The 17,486-nt window shown below is 55.4% G+C and overlaps 1 protein-coding gene across 2 annotated transcripts; it reads right to left on the minus strand.

Moving 5' to 3' along the window:
- Positions 1-1,182: 1,182 nt before the first annotated feature.
- On the minus strand, positions 1,183-16,570 carry RAC2 (Rac family small GTPase 2). Of its 2 annotated transcripts, none has more exons than XM_081596391.1 (7): positions 16,418-16,570; positions 14,161-14,232; positions 7,202-7,319; positions 6,442-6,504; positions 5,955-6,114; positions 2,547-2,679; positions 1,183-1,955 (listed from the first exon to the last, which is right to left on the minus strand). In XM_081596391.1, the coding sequence occupies exons 1-6, from the start codon at positions 16,450-16,452 to the stop codon at positions 2,549-2,551; spliced, it is 579 nt and encodes a 192-aa protein (XP_081452517.1). In that variant the 5' UTR covers positions 16,453-16,570; the 3' UTR covers positions 1,183-1,955; positions 2,547-2,548. The 2 variants fall into 2 exon arrangements, with proteins under 2 accessions (XP_081452517.1, XP_081452516.1); XM_081596390.1 differs by having other exon boundaries at positions 15,912-16,570.
- Positions 16,571-17,486: the final 916 nt, after the last annotated feature.

Raw genomic sequence — 17,486 nt, forward strand, 5'->3', positions numbered from 1 at the left:
ACATTGGAGTGTGGGTTCTAACCCACAGATATCTGTGTTTGTGTCGTGTGTGCTGGGGGTGGGTTGAGGTAACAGTGTTAATGGTTTTTTGGTTTGTTTCAGAAGAGAGGTAATTTTAAAAACATAACAACCTTGTCTGAGCTGAAACTGAGAAAGGCCATGGGGCTTTCCCGCCTACACCCCATCCGTTTCTAGACGGTGGGGCTCTCAAGAGGGAAGATCAGTGAGCTGAGATCTTGCATCAGAATTTCAGGTCTTGGGGCAGTGGAAGTGGCCAGGAGCCCTGGGGGAGCCAGAAATGGAAATTCAAAGCATTTCACTGGCTGGGATTTGGGAGACTTCTGAGTTGTCAGGACAGGGTCTCATATCTCTTTTCGAAAATCCTTTATTTTAGCTTCTCTAGACTGTCAGCCCCCGAGGGCAATAACTCAGGTGCACCGCAGGACCACAGAACAGTGCCTGGAACAGAGCAGGTGCTTGGTAAGTTTGTGTTGAATGGATGGATGAAGCTCAGATAAATAGAAGCACGATCATCCACAGGACTGCAAAGTCTGGCATTCGTGAATCAACAAACACTGATGGGAGATTGGCTCCATACCCATTCATGGGGCTTTAGGGATGAGCTTTGTTAATTCTGACAGCAGCTCCATATCTCTCTTAAAGAAACTTGCCTGTGCTTAGTGCCTGCTGGGACTGGCATTAGTTCCTTACACTGTTTGGACACTTTCCTGGGACCGCCAATATTGGAGACTGGGGTTTCTGGCTGCTCGACACCCATATTCCCAAATTCTGACAAGGCTCTCAGCCTCCTTTTGAGAACCAAATCCCCCCACCTCCACCCTAGTGGGTGTGGTTTTGAAACAGTGGCCTACTCTCCATGCTCTAGCTTGTCAAGTAGTCTAGGTTTGGCCAATTAGAGCACAGGGTTCTCCTGACAAATGTGATAGGTTGAAAGGGGGTCCAAGATCTAAGCTGGACCAATCAGAGTAAACCTTAATCAGAACTTTGCCTGGGGCAGACACTTGCTCTTTTTTGCTGAACTTGAAACTGGAAGGATGAACCCCTGAGAGTCACTGTGCCTAAGAATGAACCAGACAGAAGAAGGTATAGGAAAGTGAGCCTTGATGACTTCATTTGAGCCCCCTTGATCAAGCTGCACCTGAAGTCATGATATTTCCAAACTTGAATCAATAAATTTATTTTCTTCTTAAGCAGGTTGACTTGGGTTTCTATTTGCAATGGCAAAAGTCCTGACTGGCAGGGTCTGCAAGTTTTAAGACTCTCACAGGTAAACACAGCTCAGGGTCCTGTGAGTGGAGCAGAAAGTCTTGAAAGATGGCAGGAGTCAGCAGGACCCAGGTTTTTGATTGACTGGGCAGGTATCCACAGAGATTTAGAAAATCTGAATGTAATATGTTGTCCCCAAAGGAGGACTAAGACCAGAGAGAAACAAACTTTCTGAGACACTTAATTTAGCTCAGTAGGAGAACTCTCAGATAAGCAAGACCATCAATACTGGAGTATACCACTGCCCCAGGAGGGAATGAGAGATCCATCTCTGAAGGTATATAAGTGGTGGCCAGCAACCATCCGGCCTGAAGTTCCCAGAGGGGATTCAGGCGTTTGGGGTGAGGGGAGGAATAAATGAGTAGATGACGCCATGTGGAGCATCTGACCACAGCAACTCAGGGGTGGCTTATTGGGTGCTGGGGCCTCCCTCTGGCCCCTGAAAAGGTAGGAGCATGAGGGGATGGGGGCGCAGAACCTACAAATTTACACTCTTTGGGCCCCCAGGGAGACCTCTAGCACAGAGAAGACGATCAACCAAGCTCTGCAGCCATCTTGCTAAGAAACGCCACAGGAAGAGAATAGCATGGCCAGCCAGGGGGGCCACTGGGCGTTGGGTGGGGGCCGTGGAGAGTCAGAACCATCTGGTTGGGAAGGCTGGGTGCGTCCTGGAAGGAAGACAAACAGGGGGTGAGAATGTGGGGCCAAGCAGAATCCACAGCCCGCTCCCAGCTCACTCCAGCTCCCAGCTTGTGCTCAAGGTTGCCCAAGTCCTCTCTATCCTTGTGGGCGCCTCCCACCCCTACCCGTCCCTCTTCTGCCCTAATAGCCTCAGAGCTGAGTCTGCCCTGCCTCTACCCCATATGTGAGTGTCGGGTCTCCCCAGCTCAACTGGGCTCTCCCGAGGGATAGGAACTGAAGTATCTCTTCACCCTGGTCCTCTCCGCCCTCCTGCAGGGACAGCAGATTGGGAGCTCAGTGACACCACTCTTGGCTCCTGTTACCTGGCATTTTTTCTGATACTTTGAACCCTCCTTCTGGGAACTGAGCTCACAGAGCAGGCGCAGCTCAGGCAAATGGACAAACTGAGGCCCCTTCAATGGTCCCTCTTCTGTCCTGGCCTAAATGCCACTCCTGGTGAAACCTAGGGCTACCAAGCCGTGGCCGAACGCCTCCCTCCCAGCCACGGCCTGCTGTGTGTGAGGAGTGGGGGAAGCGGGGGAGGGAGTGTCATGAAGCTGTGGGGGTGGGACTCTTACCCCTAGAGGATGCTGCAGGGGCGCTTCTGTGGCCGTGTGGGCTGCGGGCACAGGACAGCCCGGATCGCCTCATCAAAGACAGTTTTCAAGCCTCGCTGGGTGAGGGCCGAGCACTCCAGGTATTTCACTGAGTCTGGGTCAGGACAGCAAGAGAACAGAGGCCTAGGTCAGAGCTGGGCAAAATCCCCTCCCAAGTCATACAACCACACCAGGCTGTGAGGGTCCCCTGGGCTGTGTCCCTCACACATTTACCCTTCTGTGCCTCAGTTTCCTCATATCTGAAAGGAAGAGCTTTATTCAGGGGGAAAGGTTAAGACCCACGACAGCAGGTTTGTGTCTTTCTCGAACACATAAGCCCATAATTTGTGGAAGGCGGCAGGAATTTGATACCTTCCTGGGAAGAAAGGAGCTCAAGCTACAGTGACCAAATCTCTCAGCACTTCACTTTATTCCAGAAGATTGCCACATACCAGCCTCCACCTTCCCATGGGAGGCCTGAAGAACCCATGGCCTGCTCACCAGGACCTTCCAAATATCATCTAACTGGTCCTTCGGATCACCCCATTTTACAGATGAGAAAACTGAGGCTCAGAAAAATCGCTAGTCCAAAGTCACACAGTAGACATTTCCTGTCTCCCAGGGGCTGCTGAGAACTCTCAGCAAGAGGAATGAGAAATGGGGAGCCCTTGTTAACCTGTGAGGGGACTGTCCTTCTCCCACGTGACCACTCAGGGCTGGAGCCCAGGGCACAGTGAGGAAGGCAGGCTGAGCCCCACTCCTGGGGCAGTGTTCCATGACCTTCTGGAAGGAACCTGTGTGAGTTTCTGTGTCCACAACAACCCAAGCTGTCTCCCTGAAGTGAGCAGTTGAGAAGTTCTCCCTGAGAGAAGCCTGGGAGTTGATTTTAGGAACCAGAGGAGGAGAGGGGCGGGAGGGGGGAACTTTGCCTCGTCCCTAGAGCTCACTCCTCTGCAAGGAAGGAAGCAGACTAACGCTGACCAGCACCTGCTCCCTGCCAGGCGCTGAGCTGCATGCTTCCAACAGCCCTGTGAAGAAATTCCGTGAGTCCCCACTTCCTGGGTGAGGAAACGGGTCCAGAGAGCAGACACCCCAGGCCCAGAGACGCACAGCTTGGAGAGGGGAGTCAGGATCTCAGGAGGGGTAACCCAGGATGAGGGAAAGAAAGGGTGGGTCAGGAACAAGGAAACAGAAGCTCAGAGAGGATGTCACTTGTCTAAGTCACACTCTGGACTCTCCCATCGCCCTTGCATATGGGAACATTGTCCCAGCAGGGAGCATGAGCAGTGGTCCCAGGGCAAGGCTGGCAGGCATGAAACACCATGACTTAGGTCTGGGAGTCTCACATAACCCTCTGTGCCCAGAAGAGTCTCCCTGGGCATTTGGCCACTGTCTCCTTGCAAGGGACTGTGAGGAACTGTGGCCAATGTCCACTTCTTCCTTCCACATCCACCAACTGTGTCCTCCCTGGCACCTGCCACCCTCCTACTTCTTGGCTAGGAGTATCCAGAAAAAGAGTCCTGACCAGGGGCCTGGCCTCACTCTGCACTCCAGTCTCCTACCTGTGGGGGCAGCAGACCACTTTGATCATGACTGAGGGAGCCACGCAGCCTGGGTTCCAGTCTTAGCTCTGCCACATCCCGGCTGGGTGACCTTTGAGCCCTTGACTTCTACCTGAGCCTCAGTTTCATCCTCTGTAAAGTGGAATGATGAGAGTCCCTCCTTCATAGTTGCTATCATGACGAAGCAGGAGAATGCACAGGCCCAGCACCCAGGAAGTGCTAAATCCATGTCAGCCGGAATTGGTAGCTGCACCACAAGTCAGCACACTGGGATGGTGGACAGAGGCCACCACTGTCTCATCGGCCCTGAAGGCCCCCCAGGCCTAGGCAGGTCCGAGGCAAGTTCAAAGTCATTAGTCACTGCCCCTGCCCCACTTTCATCTGGGATCAGCTCCAAGAAAAATTGGCTAGAGGACAAGGCAAGACCCCCAAGTCATCTCCTTCTGGAAGAAAAAGGACCTTTAGGGAGTGTGTGGGCTGGCATGTACAGATGGAAAAACTGAGGTCTAGAGAAGGGGATCCCCTGGCCCAAGGTCACACAGACAGTGCCAGAGCTAGTACCAGAATCCAGGCTTCCAGGCCCCATCTTATCTCAAAGGCTCTGCTTTAAAATGGAAAGGGTCTCAGGCTCAGAGGCATTGTCTTTGGTGGAAAGAGTCTAGGGGGCAGGCTGATCAGAAAGAGGAGAAGGCAGGGTCAATCCCCAGTATCTGTGAGGAAAGACCAGAGATCCTGGGAGTCAGAGCCCCCAGGATGGGACATAGGGCCCAGTGTTTAAGCAGCAGCAGAGGCCCCCGGGGAAAGATGGCCATGCCACTGGGCAAGTCATGAGAAAGGGGAGGTGGAGGCTGCGGTTTCTCTTCCTGTGGAGAGATGTGAGTCCCCCGGGCCCTCTCAGTTCCGGCGGAAGGAAGAGGGTTAGGTTGAGGGAGGGAGGGGCTGCAGGAGGCCCCACCAGTTCAGGAGCCAAACCCTGGGTCTGTGGGACCCTGTGGTGACACAGAGAGCCCTGGGTAGCTGGGTTGCAACTCATAGTGGCCAAACCCCGCTGGCGGTCCCAGGCTCTTGGGCAAGTGCCCTGTCCCCAGGCGGCAGGCAGGTCAGGATCTGAAAGACAGCAGACCTGGACACCATGGAAGAGGCCAGACACAGCACTCATAGCTGGTGCAGACAGCCCTGGGCCACCACAAGGAGGCCCCCACGAGGAGGCCCCCACGCCAGTGCCTTGGTCCTATGTTCAAATCGTGCTTCTGCCACCTACCAGCTATGTGACCCTGAGAAGTCACTTCACTTCTCTGGCCCAGTGACTGGGAAGCAAAGAGGAGTTGGGCTGAGAAGCCAGGAGGGTGGGGAATGGGGGGTGAGAAGGAGGCAGAAGGGAAGGCATCACCCTTCAAACCCAAGCTGAAACAACTCCTCCTCGGGAAGCCTTCCAGGAAAACCCAAGCTTGAGTTGACTGCCTGTCCTCTGAGAAACCACAGCACACCCCACTCCAACCCTGCTTCTGTCTGTCATGTCAGTATCTGCTTACGGATTGCACTAATACTAATAATGATTAACGCGGAGTGCTTCCCATACATGGTGCTGCTCTAGGGGCTTCATGGGTGTGAATTCATTTAATTATCTTAACCACTCAGAACTACTTCTATTGCCATATTTCACTGATAAGGAAACACAGGCACAGAGAGGCTAAGTGACTCGTCCTGGGTTACACAGCTAGTACCTGGCACAGCCAGGATTGGAATGCACAGTCTAGCCCTGGAGGCTATGTTAGCAGTCACCACGAGGCTGTGTTGGAGTTCCCCTCTCTGAGCCCAAGCCCCCTACCAATCTCCTTGGCCAGTGCCAGGCCCTGCGGGTAGGTGATGGGCGCCAGCTTCTTCTCCTTCAGCTTCTCGATGGTGTCCTTGTCATCCCTCAGGTCCAGCTTGGTGCCCACCAGGATGATCGGTGTGCTCGGACAGTGATGCCGTACCTCAGGAAACCACTGGGCCGGCGGACAGGGCCGGGAGGTCATGCAAGGAGTTGGGGGAGATAAGGGGCACCAAGTTGGGAGAAGATAAGAAGGGGGCATGAGGGTGTGTGGAAAGGAGAGAGGACAAGGTCAGAGAGTAAAGTTAACTATCCCAAACGTCTCTGAGACCCGAGTTCCCCCCCCCGCCCCGCCCACCAGCCATGGTTGGCACTGGGAACCCTCTCTGCCCACATCCTCTGCTGCCCAGAGGCAGACCAAAGTCTCCAGTCCCTCCCTTTCATGCTCCTCTCTTCAGGGTCGCCCGCCCTAACCCCTAAGGTCCCTCTCCGTCCCACTCACCTTGGCCCGGACGTTCTCATAGGAGGCTGGGCTGACAAGGGAGAAGCAGATGAGGAAGACGTCCTGGGGAATCAAGCAAGGGTTACTGGTGAGGGGAGGCCTGGAGGTGTCCAGCCTGGGCCCTCCACACCTGGGCAGCCACTGAGAGCTGGAGCAGCCCAGGGGATGCTGGGCTGTTAGGATCTGGCAGAACAGGGTTTCCCTTCTCTACAGCGGGCTGCTGCTTGTTTATCCAACACTTCCTAAAGGCCAGGGTCTGTTTTAAGAGGATAATCCTCACATCACGCTGTAGCAATGCTGCTGCTACCCCATTCTACAGACAGGGAAAGTGAGGTTTACAAGGATTAAAGGGTGTGCCATCTGGAACTCTAGAGTCCGTGCTCTCACTACCCCTCTGTCCGGTTGCCGGTCGCAGCCCTTTCTCTGCCACCCTGGAGGGAGAGCTGAGAAGCCACAGAGCCACCTGTTGGTGTGCCCCCATCTCCCCTCCCCACGCCACACCCCCCGGGACTGGCCATCCTGAGCTCCCATCCTGAGATCCCTGTCCGGGGTATGCCTGCCCCACCCACTGGGCACCAGGTGGAGCCAGAGCCCAAGGGAAGATGGGAAGGCATAGTGATGACAGAGACGGATGGAGGGTGGGGACTACTTGTGCTGGGCCTTAAGGAGGGGTCAGGGTTCACCAGGCTGAGCTGGCATTCCAGGCGGAGGAAACAGGGATGTGAAGGACAGGACCACGAGGAGGGGTGGGGCGGTGTACCGTCTGCGGGTAGGAGAGTGGCCGGAGGCGGTCGTAGTCCTCCTGCCCGGCTGTGTCCCACAGCCCCAGGTTCACGGGCTTGCTGTCCACCATCACATTGGCTGAATAGTTGTCAAACCTGTGGGAACAAGCAAGACAGAGGGTCAGTCTCCAGCCCCAGGGTCTGGGGACTTGCAGTCCCTGGTTCCATGTCAGAGGCCAAGACCCAGAGAGGGGCTACAATGGGACCCAAGTCACACCACACTCTGCAGTTGGGGTTAATTTTTAATTTTTTAATGCCAATCTGTTACATTAAAAAATGTTAAATGGAGGAGAGCATAAAGAAGAAAACATTGTCTATACTCTTTTTTTGCCCTATCTATCCTTCCTGGGTCGGGAAGATTCCCTGGAGAAGGGATAGACTGCCCACTCCAGTATTCTTAGGCTTCCCTTGTGGGTCAGCTGGTAAAGAATCTGCCTGCAATGCAAGAGACCTGGGTTCCATCTCTGGATTGGGAAGATCCCCTGCAGGAGCGCATGGCAACCCACTCCGGTATTCTTGCCTGGAGAATCCCATGGACAGAGGAGCCTGGCGGGCTACAGTCCATGGGGTCACAAAGAGTTGGACACGACTGAGCGACTAAGCACAGCACACAGCACACATCCTTTGAAGAGATGATTTTTCAAGACTGTATAATGTTCTCTCAAAGGCACAATCAGAATAAACTTTACCCACCTCTGAGGCTGAACGCTGCAGCTGGTCAACCGATTTTTTTAAGTTATTTTTTTTATGCGGACCATTTTTAAGTCTTTATTGAATTTGTTAACAGTATTGCTTCTGTCTTATACTGTGGTTTTTTTGGCCTAGGGGTTTATGGGATATTAGTTCCCCAACCAGTGATTGAACCCACACCCCCTGTGTTAGAAGGCAAAGTCTTTATCACTGGACCCCCAAGGAAGTCCTGTGTGTACCCATTATTTGTTGAATGAATGCTTATTCCCATCTTAGTTTGGGTCGGCCCAGAAGCAAACCCTGAGATGAAGGCTTACTTGGGGAGTGATCCCAGGAGCCAAGGCAGGGGGCAGAAGCTATTGTGGTGTTACTGGGGGGCGGGGTGGAACTGGGACTCCATCTTGCCAGGGCCGCTGAGCTCAGGGCATCCCCCTGAGGAGGCAGCGAGCTGGGGTATTTATCTGCCTTCTCCATCTCCCACTGGCATAGGGATATCCTGGGGTATTAATTCACTGGCCTTCCAGTCCACCCCAAAAGCTGTCAGTCACCAGAGATTTCAGGAAATGCCATTGGCACACACTGGAAAGGCACATGCTGAAGGATGTGCACATGCTAAAATCTCCCTGCCAACACCAGAGAGACAAGGACAATCACACGAGCTTCCAGATTTTTTAAGAAGTTCAGTTCAATAGCATTTCTCGCTACACACATTCCTGAGAGGTAGCAGCTGGTCCCTAATGCTGTGCAAAAAGAAACTGGGATCAGAGAGGTAGAGTGACTGACCATAGGCCACACAGCCAGTAAGCAAGTGACCCAACCAGGTGTGAAGCAAGTTCTGATTCCATGTCCAGTGTTCACTACCCCGTGCCACAGCTGCTTCCGCAGCTTCCCTAGGGGCAAGGGACCACCATCTTCTCTCTCTGCATTGAGGTCACCCACACAGGTCCTGCTTCCTGTCCCCTGACCTGGCCCACTGAGACCTCAGTCTCCTCCAGCTTCTCCCCCTACTCCTCCCTTCACACATCAGCCAAGCTGTTTCAGTTTCTGACAAGGCTCAGGCTTCCTGCCTCCTTGAGTCTGTTCATGCTGTGCCCCCTGCCCGGAATGCCCTCCCACCCTCTCCTTGTCGAAGGTGTTTCCTCCCTCCCAGACCACACGGTCCGCCGCACTCTCTAGCCTGTGCTCCTGTCTGCCTGTGCCTCTCTTGGGAATACTCTTCTGTGCCCTCACCACCCTGTCTCCCATTCATGCTTCAAAACCCTGCCCAGGCAGTTCCTCCTCTGTGGGGAAACCTCCCGGCCACCTCTTTCCCTGTCCCCCACCTGGAAGGAGTTTGTCATCCCTTCCCTCAGGCAACTGCTTTGCCTAGACTATGAGCTGGCATTAATGTGTCTCTCCTGCCATGTAGCTGTGGGCTCCATGGGGGCAGGGCCCATATCTCTTTATCTCTGAAGTCTCAGGACTGGCACCTAGTGAGTGTAGGTAGAACAGAGTTAAACTGAACCAAAGCACTTGGGAAGCCACCTCCTCCACGAAGCCCTCCCAGAACATTGCTCAGTGACAGGCTGCAGAAGCCCTAGTGCTTCAGAGCAACTCAGAGACATGTCTTGTGACAAGCACCCTCCACCAAAATAGTGGGCCACTTGATGCGTTTAATACCCCGTGCTTGTCCAGCCTCCAGTTCCTCAGATGGCCCTGCTCCCTCCTGCCTGGAAAGTTACTGCAAATGCCCTTTCCCTGGCTTCCTGCTCTTCTTTCCTGCTGCCAGGCTGACTCTTACTCATCCTCTTTCCAGCCCCATCTCAAGGTCACCTCCTCCAGGAAGCCTTCCCTGAGCCCCAGCCAGGTCAGGGCCCCCACCCCACCCCCACTCAGTAATCTGTGGTGAATTCAGCATCCAAAGGCATCAGGCTTGGCTTGCTCCTCACTGCACTGAGGCCAGCATCACATTTGGAACGTAGTGGCTCAGTGGCAAAGAATCCTCCCTCCAATGCAGGAGACCCAGGTTCAGTCCCTGGTTTGGGAAGATCTCCTGGAGAAGGAAATGGCAACGCATTCCAGTATTCTTGTCTGGGAAACCCCATGGACAGAGGAGCCTAGCGGGCTACAGTCCATGGGGTCGCAAAAGAGTCAGACACGACTGAGCGGCTAAACGACAACAACAGCAACAGTTGCCCTGTGTCCGCTCTGGGCAGTATTTTTTGCCTGGAGAATTCCATGGACAGAGGAGCTTGGCGGGCTATAGTCCATGGGGTCGCAAAGAATCTGACACGACTGAGCGACTAAGCACAGCACAGCATGTGGGGCTGACCCGGACCTGTGCAGAGGGCAGGGAATCCATGTTTGCTGAACACCCAGGGGTCCCAAATGCTGCTCTGGGTCCTTTATATTTAGATCATTCAGTGGACCCAGGCAGTGGATTCTACATTGTGTCTGGGATTCAGAGCCCAAGAGTAACCTGCCCATGGTCACACAGCTGGCGTGCTTTTACCCAGAGTCTGTGTGGCCTTTTTCTGCACCCCTAGGCTGCACACCCGGTTCTGCAGCCCTCCACCATGGAGAGCAGGAGGGGCATGGAACAGATGAAATGGCTCTCAGCCCTGGGCATTACTTGACCACCACCCAAGCCTCCAGGGGAAGGAACATGGACTCACAGAACACAAAGACCACGGGGCATTCATGGCTGCTGATTTGGGGACCAGGGAGCATTGATATGTCAGGCAAGGCATGGACCACTGTAAGGATTCGCGGCCCAGTCCTCGGGACAATAGGGAGCCACCGAAGGGCTTCACCAGGTGGGAGTGACGTGCTCAGCTTTGCGTTTGGAAAAGGTTCTCTTGGCCACTGGGTGGGAACATCTTGGAGAAGGGTCAGAGGGGAAGCTGGGAGACAGAGCCGCTGGTGAGAGAGGCAGGTGGTTGGAGGAGAGGCGGAGGAATGGGTGTCCCAGATGGGATGGGAGGGGACAGAAGCTGTGTAGCAGCAGTGAGGAGGCTTGAGCCAGGGAAGGATTAACACACCTGATGACAGGAGTATGGGGCAAGGGGGAGTTGCGAGACCAGGTGGGAAAACTTGGCAGGACCCCTGATATCTCCACTAGGGAGGCTGGGCGCCATTCTGTCTATGGGAATCCAGGCTGGATTGCCAGTTTACAAAGGAAAGTGAAAACCAAATACTGACCCATCTGACCCAAATTAACTCCTTGTGTTCTTCCCAGAGAGAAGCCCTGCAGAGCCGAGCTCCCTGCTGGTGGCTGAGTCCCAGCACCTTCTCAGGGCAGACTAGAGCATGCCCTCTCTGCCTGCCAGGGTGGTCCAGTCACTACAGAGTGCCAGCGAGGTGCTCAACTCTGTTCTAGCAGCCGGTCTAGGGAACTAGATGGACCAGGGCCCTGTCTTCACAAAGCTGCCATCCCAGCAGGAGAAGTCAGATCAGGATGGGCTATGGAGACCATCAGCCAGGGTGTGGAGGGATGGAGGGGGCCTGGGTGGAGGGAGGGATTGTTTAGACAACGGTCAGGGATGGGCTACTTCAGCAGGGAACTGAATGATGGGAAGCGGCGGGTGCAGAGGCCTGGGGGAGGCTGGCATGTCTTGTGCCCAAGGACCAAAATGGAGTGGGTAGGAAATGGGTTTTGAGACAGGAATTTCAGCAAGGTATTCCTCTATCTAATTTTTGCATTTGAAAGCTCACCTGGGCTTCCCTTTGAGAATGATCATAAGGAAAGGGTAAGGGGGAGATCCCCTAGGTCATTGACACCCCATAGCAGGGTCTTTCTACCTTGTCTTTGTATCCTCAATGCCCAGCACTGACCATCCACAGAGCAGGCTTCAGTCTCCCCATCTGTGAGACGTGGCTTTGACTTCGAGCTCTCATCCCTCAACCCCAGGCAGCAAGCTGAACTCGCTCTCTCTCTTATCTGAACTTGTTCCCATGGCACAGGCCTCTGGCCCCAGCAAACCCTGCCACCCTGAGCCCCAGAGCCCTCCTGACCTTTATCTCTCTGTCGGAGATTTCAGGCTGCCTGTTTTCCCCAACTCTACTCTCCCCAACTGTCCCCACCCTCCAGTGTCAAGGGCTCAGGGTGGCTTATTTCCCCCTCTCTGTCACAGGAGAGCAGGCTTTGAAGCAGGAGCCCCTCTAGGGGCTTGTCCAGAGCCAAGTGACTCCGTATGGAAGACAAAGAGGATGAGGTGCAGGCCTGGCTACATACCAGGCAGGGCTCAGCACAAAATGAAAATGTAGGGCCCCTTGTTCAAACATTAAGAATTTGGGGATGGGGGCCTCCGAGCATTAAACGAACTGCAGGAGCCTCCTGTGTGGGACGCTGTGAGCCTGCTTAGATGGCCAACCTGGGAGCAGGCCCTGATCTCTGACCCAGCTCATCAGACTCCTGGGAAGGTAAACCCTGTCTGGCCCATCCTGTCTGTCCTGTAAAGTTGTCCAGGACCACTGAATCTGCTCGGGGCCACCAGGAGTTGCTGAGAATACCTGGCCCTTCCTTGGCCTCTGCTGGTCCCCCCACCTTGCATCAGAGAACTCACCTTCCATGTCCCTGCACAGGGAAGGTGCCTGGGTGAGGAACTTGGCATCTCCCAGCCCCACCCCATTTCTTGAAGAAAGAGAAACTGAGGCTCGGAAAGGGGAAGCGTTTGGTCTAAGGTCTTTGAGCAAGTGGGCCCTTCAGCTGTGACAGGCAGAGGCAGGGGAGTACGTGGTGCCAGTGACCGTCCTGGTGACAATAACCTTCTGCAGGAGCTGGTTGGCCTAATGCTACACCTGCCTCCCTGCCAGGTCTAGAGCCCACCATCCCTCAGCACCAGGAGGCACCGATAAACATTTGGTGTTGGATGGTGAGTGGGCAGATACAGGCTGATGCGAAGAGGGGCACTGGTGCCCTTATGGGGAGTTGGGAACAGAATCTGGCTAGAAATTGCTTTCCCAGGTTTCCTACCCAGGTTTCTCTGCCCTCTCTTATCTGCCATCCTCCTGCCTGGGCTGGGGTCCCTGAGGCAACTGGAGCCTGGCCCCTTGTCCCAGGGAGAAATAGAAAAACCCTAGGCCACCTGGTAACCCTGGGGGACAGGTCCCTTAGCTTCTGTGAGCCTCAGCTCCCACCACGGACACTGTGTGACTAAATAATCCCAACTCCTCCCACGAGCATCAAATGAGGTCACACATGTGTGACATTTCCAGGGACCGGCACCCAGTAGGACCTTGAGAGATGGTAGCTGTGATCTATCCTCCTAGGGCCTCTCCGTGAAGTTCAATTCAGGTCAACTCAAGATATATACATCGTTTCTAAGACAATGTGTAGATTATACTGCACGTAAGACCCTAAGACCCTTAAAGAACTGGACATGGTCCCCTGCCCTTTGTAGACTCTTGGTCATGGAAAAGATCAGATAAAGTCTGTCTAGGGAGTGAGAGACCCCTTCAGGCTATGTCAGAAAGGCTTTCTGGAGGAGGGATTCTGGAGCTGGCCTGGAGGTCTTAGACTCATGGACATAGGAAGGAAAAGCACTCGAGGCAGAAGGAACAGCTGGAGCAAAGATCCTGAAGTAGAAATGTCCAGGGTGTGTTTGGTGACCAGGCAGCTAGAAACAGAACAAGAAGTGAAGTACTGGGTGGTGAAGCCAGAAGGGAAGGTTGGAGAAGGCCACACAGAGCCTTGGGTGCTGTGCTGCAGAGCTGGGGGGCTGTCGTGAGAGTGGTGGGGCCACCGAGGAACCAGGCAAGAGGGCCTGGTCCTTCCATTCACCCCACATACTCCTCCATACCTGCATGTCAGGTGACAGCCCTGTTCCACATCCAACAAGAGGGCGGGTCCTGATTGGCCTCCAGTGGCACTGTCCTCTCCCCCTGCACACGCGTGTGCCCTGACGTCTTTGGTCTCCCACTGTCAAGGCCCTCCTCCTGCACCCACTCCACTCCTCTGTCCCAGTCCCCTTTCACCCAGCTCTACTCAGGCCAGCTCTCCATGTCTCCCTGCTTGAAGGCCCCCGCTCCCTGGCTTGCCTCCTGCACCTCCCTCCCTTCTGGGAGCCCTGGGCTCTCATCCTGGTGCAGGTGGCTACCTCCCCCTCTGCATCAGCAGGCAGTTCTGCCGGCCCGAGACTGGCTGGAGCCTGACCCCCAAGTGCCCACACAGGCCTGGCACACAGAAAGTGCCTGAAAGGGGGGTGGGCCTGGTGATCGATGCATGTCTCCCCAGCCTCCAAGCGTCCCACCCACGCACAGAACTCACACGGTGGGGATGTACTCTCCAGGGAAGGCGTTGGTGGTGTAGCTGATGAGCAGGCAGGTCTTGCCCACGGCTCTGAAAGACAGGAAGTTCAAGAGGACAGCAGTCAGGGGCCCTGCCCGAGACCCAGGGAGGTTTTCTGAGGACCTGCGCGGTCCCCTAGCCCAGCTCTCAGGGGAGATCCAAGCCCCACCTCTACGGGCCTCGGTGTCCCCATCTGAGAATTTCTGTATCAGCGTTATCCCACCTGAGATGTTTGTTAAAGGACAGACTTAGGGGTCCTACCCGAGATTCTGAATCATGAGTGTGGCATGGATCTGGGAATTTGTAACAGGCTTTCCCAGGTGACTCTGATGTGAAACAGAGGGTTAAGAGCAGGGGATCCCCAGGAGGCTCCCGAAGCTTGACCAGGGCTCTGTCATCACTGCCCTGGGATCCAGATCCTTCATCACCCACCTAGCAGGAGTGCGCTCTCAGGCAAGCCACATAAACCTCCCCGTGCCTCAGCTTCCCCATCCAGAAATCAGGGATGAGATGAGTCCATCGTCACAGGAAGGACGGAGAGGTAAATTAGATGAAGCCGGTAAAAGCCCGAAGCACAGTCCTGGCACAGCACAGCCGTCGGCAAATGTGGGGGGACTGCCTGACCCTCCTCTTGCCCTCCCACCTCACCAGAGGGTGTGGCAGTTAAGAGCATGGGGTTAAGGAATCAGAGAGACCAGGGCTCAGATCCCATGAGGTCTTAAGCAAATGACAACTTCTTTGAGCTACAGTTTTCCCACCTGTAAGACGGGCCTAATATGAGGGTTGTTGGGAGGATAAAACAGAGGAGCATGACGAAGCCCAGGGCCTGCACACAGTAAGCACTAGGTTAGTGGTGAGCGCCATGACTGGTGCTGTCTGCACCTTGAATCTGCTGGGAGGGGGTGGGGGCCACAGGTAGCCCTGGGCCTTCCCTGAACCTGCTGGGCTGGGAGGGGGTGGGGGCCACAGGTAGCCCTGGGCCTTCCCCTGTTCCACTTGGTGTCATCACTTCCAGCTCTGAAGGGGGCCCCCCGCCCTCTTCTCTCCCCATTCCCTCCCACCCCCTGCCTGCCAGCAAGGTAACTCTGAGTGACTGGAACGTTGCCTTCAGCTTCCGCCCTCCCCTCCTCAGATCAGATACAAAGCAGAAGTGAGCAGGGCTGGACAGGCGGGCAGATAACTGGCAGGAGCCGTGTATCACAATCAGCTAAGAGCTGCCTGATAAACCAGCCCCCACCCCCCCATCCCCACCCCGCCCCCGTGATAAACCAGCCCCCCACCACCACCGCACCCTGAACAGGAAAGTCAAGTGTCTTAAGGCCTCAGGCTGCCCCTCTGTAGGATGGGAGGCCTGGACGAGAGGCCTGCCGGCTAGAACATGATGGAATACGCTGGGGTTGGACCTACAGAAAACTTCAGGAGGTACCTGTGTGTTGGACGCTGAGGCAGTGTTGCTGGCAGGCCCAAGAGATGGGATATCAAACCTGTCATTTTACAGATGAGGAAACTGAGGCCTGTAAGGGCACGTGACAAGCTGAAGTCACAGAGATCCGACCACTGAAAAGGGCCTTCAGTTCAAGCCTGGGCCGACCCCCACAGTCACCCCCACCCCGCCCTCCTCCTGCCCTAGCTCTGTCTCTCACGCCCCTCCCCCTCTGCTCCTCACCAACATCCCCCACACTACCGCCCCAGCCAGGCAGGCTGAGACTTAGAAGGCGAACTTAACATACCTGCAGGACAACCACTCAAAACAGCTCAAGCGACCCGACATCAACCCTGAGGGCACGGGCCTCTTCCCAGATGGCCAAGCTTTGGTTCAGAGAGGCACTGTGACTTGCAAAAGGCCACACAGCAGAGCAAGTCAGGGACTAGAGCCCAGGTCAGCCTGGGGACCCACCCCCTACACTGGCAGCCACAGATTTGGAGACGGAAGGCTCATAGGAGACCAGCTCCAGCTCTCAGGGTGCAGGCGAGAGGCCCCAGGTACCCCTAAGCGCAGTCTTTTACTCTCCACCCAGGCAGTTTCCGGGGTGAGTGGGGCAGAGAGAGTGAAGCTGTGTGCAGCCCACCCCTGGGGTTCCCTCTGGGCCCTGGGAGAAAAAGGGAGCAGTTCCTCCGGCTGCCTCCTAGGGACCCCTCCGTCTGTAGGCAGGGGGCTTCCCCAGGGACTCCAGGGTGGGAGAGCCACAGGGCTACCCCCGGAGGGAGCTGTGAGCAAGTCCAGCCAGATACCTACCCATCTCCCACCACCACACACTTGATAGCCTGCATTGTGTCCAAGGCCTGGGAGCTGGTAGTGGTGACAGCTCAGAGCCTGAGCGTTTCTGCAGGTGCGCGGGGTGTGGAGAGCTGAAGAGGCGTCCTGAGCGGGGAGCAGCAGCAGAGGGACAGGAGGCAGGAGGAAGCGGAAGGGGAACTTACCCAAGCTGCTGCCCCCACAGCCGTTTGCAGAAGGCGGAGCGTGCGGTCTGGCAGAACGGCTGGAAGGCGGGGTGGCCCTCAGGTGCTGGGCTGGGCCCTGGCCACCCCCACGGGTATCGGGTATCGCTGCTCTGAGGCACCAGCAGGAGATCTGGGGACCCTCAGGGCTGGAGGAGTACTTCCACAGGCAGGGCCAGAACTGTTCTCTAAGAACCTGAGGCTTCCAAGAGTGGAGTCCACCTCAGTTCTAAGCAATAAGCATTTAATGAGCACCTACTGTGTGCCAGGCACAGGAGCTAGTGCTGGTGAGTTCAGGATGTGAGCGGGAAGATACAGCTTCATCACAGGTATCCATAAAACAAGGCAGGAAGTAATGGGGGCGCAGAAGATCGGTAGGGAGGGGATCTCAGAGTCACACAGAGGGTGAGCTGGGACCTTCAAGGTGGCATTTGAGCAGGTACGTTAAAGCTGGTGTCAGAGAAAGGGCACTCCAGAGGGGACTGCTTAGGCAAGACAGGAAGACTTCCACTAGCAGGGGCCAGTGTGGAACTCCCTGAGTGTGCAAGGATGGGGGAAATATGATGAGGCAGGAAGAGAGGTGAGGGTCAGCTGATGGAGAAGGGGAAACAGTAGAGGAGTGACCGGTAGTGCCACAGCTGCCAGGCCCTGTGCTGGAGGGAGCCCTGGGGACAGGCGCCCTGGCTCAGGAGCCGTGGCCCGTTTAAATGATGCTGAAACTGAAGGTCTGAGACTTCGGTTGATTCACGAGGATTGCCCAACCTGAAGTCAAACCCAGGGCCAGGTGACTCCAAGCTCCTCTGTCAGCCCAGCTGCTGTCTAGGGGACAAAACCTGAGTTCTGCAGCTGGGTAGGGCAGGGGAGTG

This window comes from Giraffa tippelskirchi, chromosome 4, assembly GCF_054371585.1.
Source record: "Giraffa tippelskirchi isolate mGirTip1 chromosome 4, T2T-mGirTip1v1.2.pri, whole genome shotgun sequence".
NCBI lineage: Eukaryota > Metazoa > Chordata > Mammalia > Artiodactyla > Giraffidae > Giraffa > Giraffa tippelskirchi.